The 1,968-nt window shown below is 44.4% G+C and overlaps 1 protein-coding gene across 1 annotated transcript; it reads left to right on the top strand.

Moving 5' to 3' along the window:
* Positions 1–1,369, top strand: MTLN (mitoregulin). The gene is made up of 2 exons (XM_075266545.1): positions 1–349; positions 1,249–1,369. Exon 1 carries the CDS (start codon positions 121–123, stop codon positions 289–291), a length of 171 nt encoding a protein of 56 aa, XP_075122646.1. The 5' UTR covers positions 1–120; the 3' UTR covers positions 292–349; positions 1,249–1,369.
* The last annotated feature ends 599 nt before the right edge of the window (positions 1,370–1,968 follow it).

Raw genomic sequence — 1,968 nt, 5'->3', positions numbered from 1 at the left:
CAGCCTCTAGCGGACGGCTACTGGAGACAACACTGACATCTGAGCTCATTCACCGCGACCTTGGTGGGGCTACATGTGTGTCAGAGCCCGGTAATCCCGTATTCACAGTGTGGGCACGACATGGCCGAGGTGTCTGAGCGCAGTCTGTACCTGGCCGTGCTGATCAGTTTCGCCGCCGGAGTCCTCGTAGGTTGGCAGGCAAATCGGCAGCGCAGGAAGTTCCTGGACTGGAGGAAGAAGAGGCTGCAGGACAAGCTAGCAGAGACTCAGAAGAAGCTAGACCTGTCCTAAAGGTGGAAGATGGTGCCCTGTCCCCTGTCAGTGGTGGCCCCGGGTCACTGCAACACAGGTATTCACTACATAGACACAGGGAGCTGCAGCAGGTGGCATGGCAGCCATTCAGATAATAAAGGGTTACACTGACCCCAGACAATAAGAGCTTCTCTGTACAATGAGGGCCACACTAATAAATGGGGAGGGGGTCTGACCTCTGACACCATGACCAATCCCAAGAACCACTGCTAAGAATGTAGCGGTGGATGCCCCAACTACATTCATTTTAATAGGGACGATGGGAATAGCCAAAGTACAGCACTCGACTATCTGCAATGAATGGGGTGGGGGCGCGCATTCTGAACTGGAGTAAAACAATCTCATTCTTGTATTCAGTGGGGGTCCGACTGCTGAGACCACATCCATCCCCATGAATGAGGGTCTTCTAATAGTGGATGTAGAATGTGCGCCCACTTCCAGCGGGTCTCAACGGTCGTACCGTCACCGATCAGAGGTTCTTTCACTATCCTGTGGATAGGAGATAAATCATTACACCTTTAATATGGCTACTGTGGCCATGACGCACATCATATTATAGAAATGCCTACCCTGCAGGTAATCAAAGTAAAATTTACTTACATTGTGACTTGTAAGCTGCTGTGACCACATGGTTGTTGCATCAGTTAGTAAGTCGCAACACAAGTGCATTCAATTGATTGCAAGTTTTAGACTAGCGATACACGGCGACTTTGACCACAACTTCAACGGGGGCTGGGGTTTAAAAAATGCGTGAACCTGTCTGAAATGAATAGATGGAGTCAATGTGCAAAATTGTAAGCTCGCAGCATTTCAACTGTGGATTTTTTTCTGCAATGTTTGTTTGCGATACGTGTGGCCCCAGCCTTAATGTTATACAACCCCATAGTGTGTCTGTATAAAAAATAACCTCAATGCTTTGTTTCTTTTTTATTACAGAACTTGAAGAAAAGATAAAAGAAGATCTGCCTATTGTTACAAACAAACCCTTTTTATCTTTGGACTTTTGTAAACAACAAAAATGTCATAATTTTAAGTAAATGCCATATTGTTAGAAGAATCACCCTGTTTTTTGCTTTTTTTTCCTGATATTTATTAGAAAGTCTTCTACAGTCTATATAAAGTATAATAATATCTACATAAACAGTTCAGTCATTTTAGAAAGACATTGCATTATTTGTAAGAAAAATAACAATATTCTTAGGCCCGGTTCACATCTGTGCACGGGTTTTCATTGGGGGAGTCTTTTTGGGGCTCCCCCAAACAGAAACCTAATCCGCATAAAAAAGTGGCTACTTTAGGAATCCTGCGGACCCCATAGACCAGTGATGGTGAACTTTTTTGAGACCGAGTGCCCAAACGGCAACCCAAAACCCAATAAATTATCGCGGAGTGCCAACACGGCAATTTAACCTTAAAACTCTGTGGATCCACAATTGCGGATAATTATGGGCCCACAAATGACAGTCGTGTGACTGGGGCTTTACTGAGCTTGTCCTGAAAGGTGAAGGTCTCTGCATTTGGTAGTTTGGAACAATTAATTTTCACTATTTACATCGCGCAGGATCTGTTTTATAGTGACCGTGCAATGTTTTTACAGTCTGTACTAATATCACGTCTGCTATAAAACAGATACTGTGTGATATAAATAGTGAGGGG

This window comes from Leptodactylus fuscus, chromosome 3 (assembly GCF_031893055.1).
Source record: "Leptodactylus fuscus isolate aLepFus1 chromosome 3, aLepFus1.hap2, whole genome shotgun sequence".
Taxonomy (NCBI): domain Eukaryota; kingdom Metazoa; phylum Chordata; class Amphibia; order Anura; family Leptodactylidae; genus Leptodactylus; species Leptodactylus fuscus.
Note: the sequence above shows the minus strand (reverse complement) of the source record. Positions and strands in the feature narration are given on the sequence as shown.

Bases quoted from the DNA above. Each gene is read 5' to 3' on its own strand.
- MTLN (XM_075266545.1), top strand. From the start codon at position 121: ATGGCCGAGGTGTCTGAGCGCAGTCTGTACCTGGCCGTGCTGATCAGT.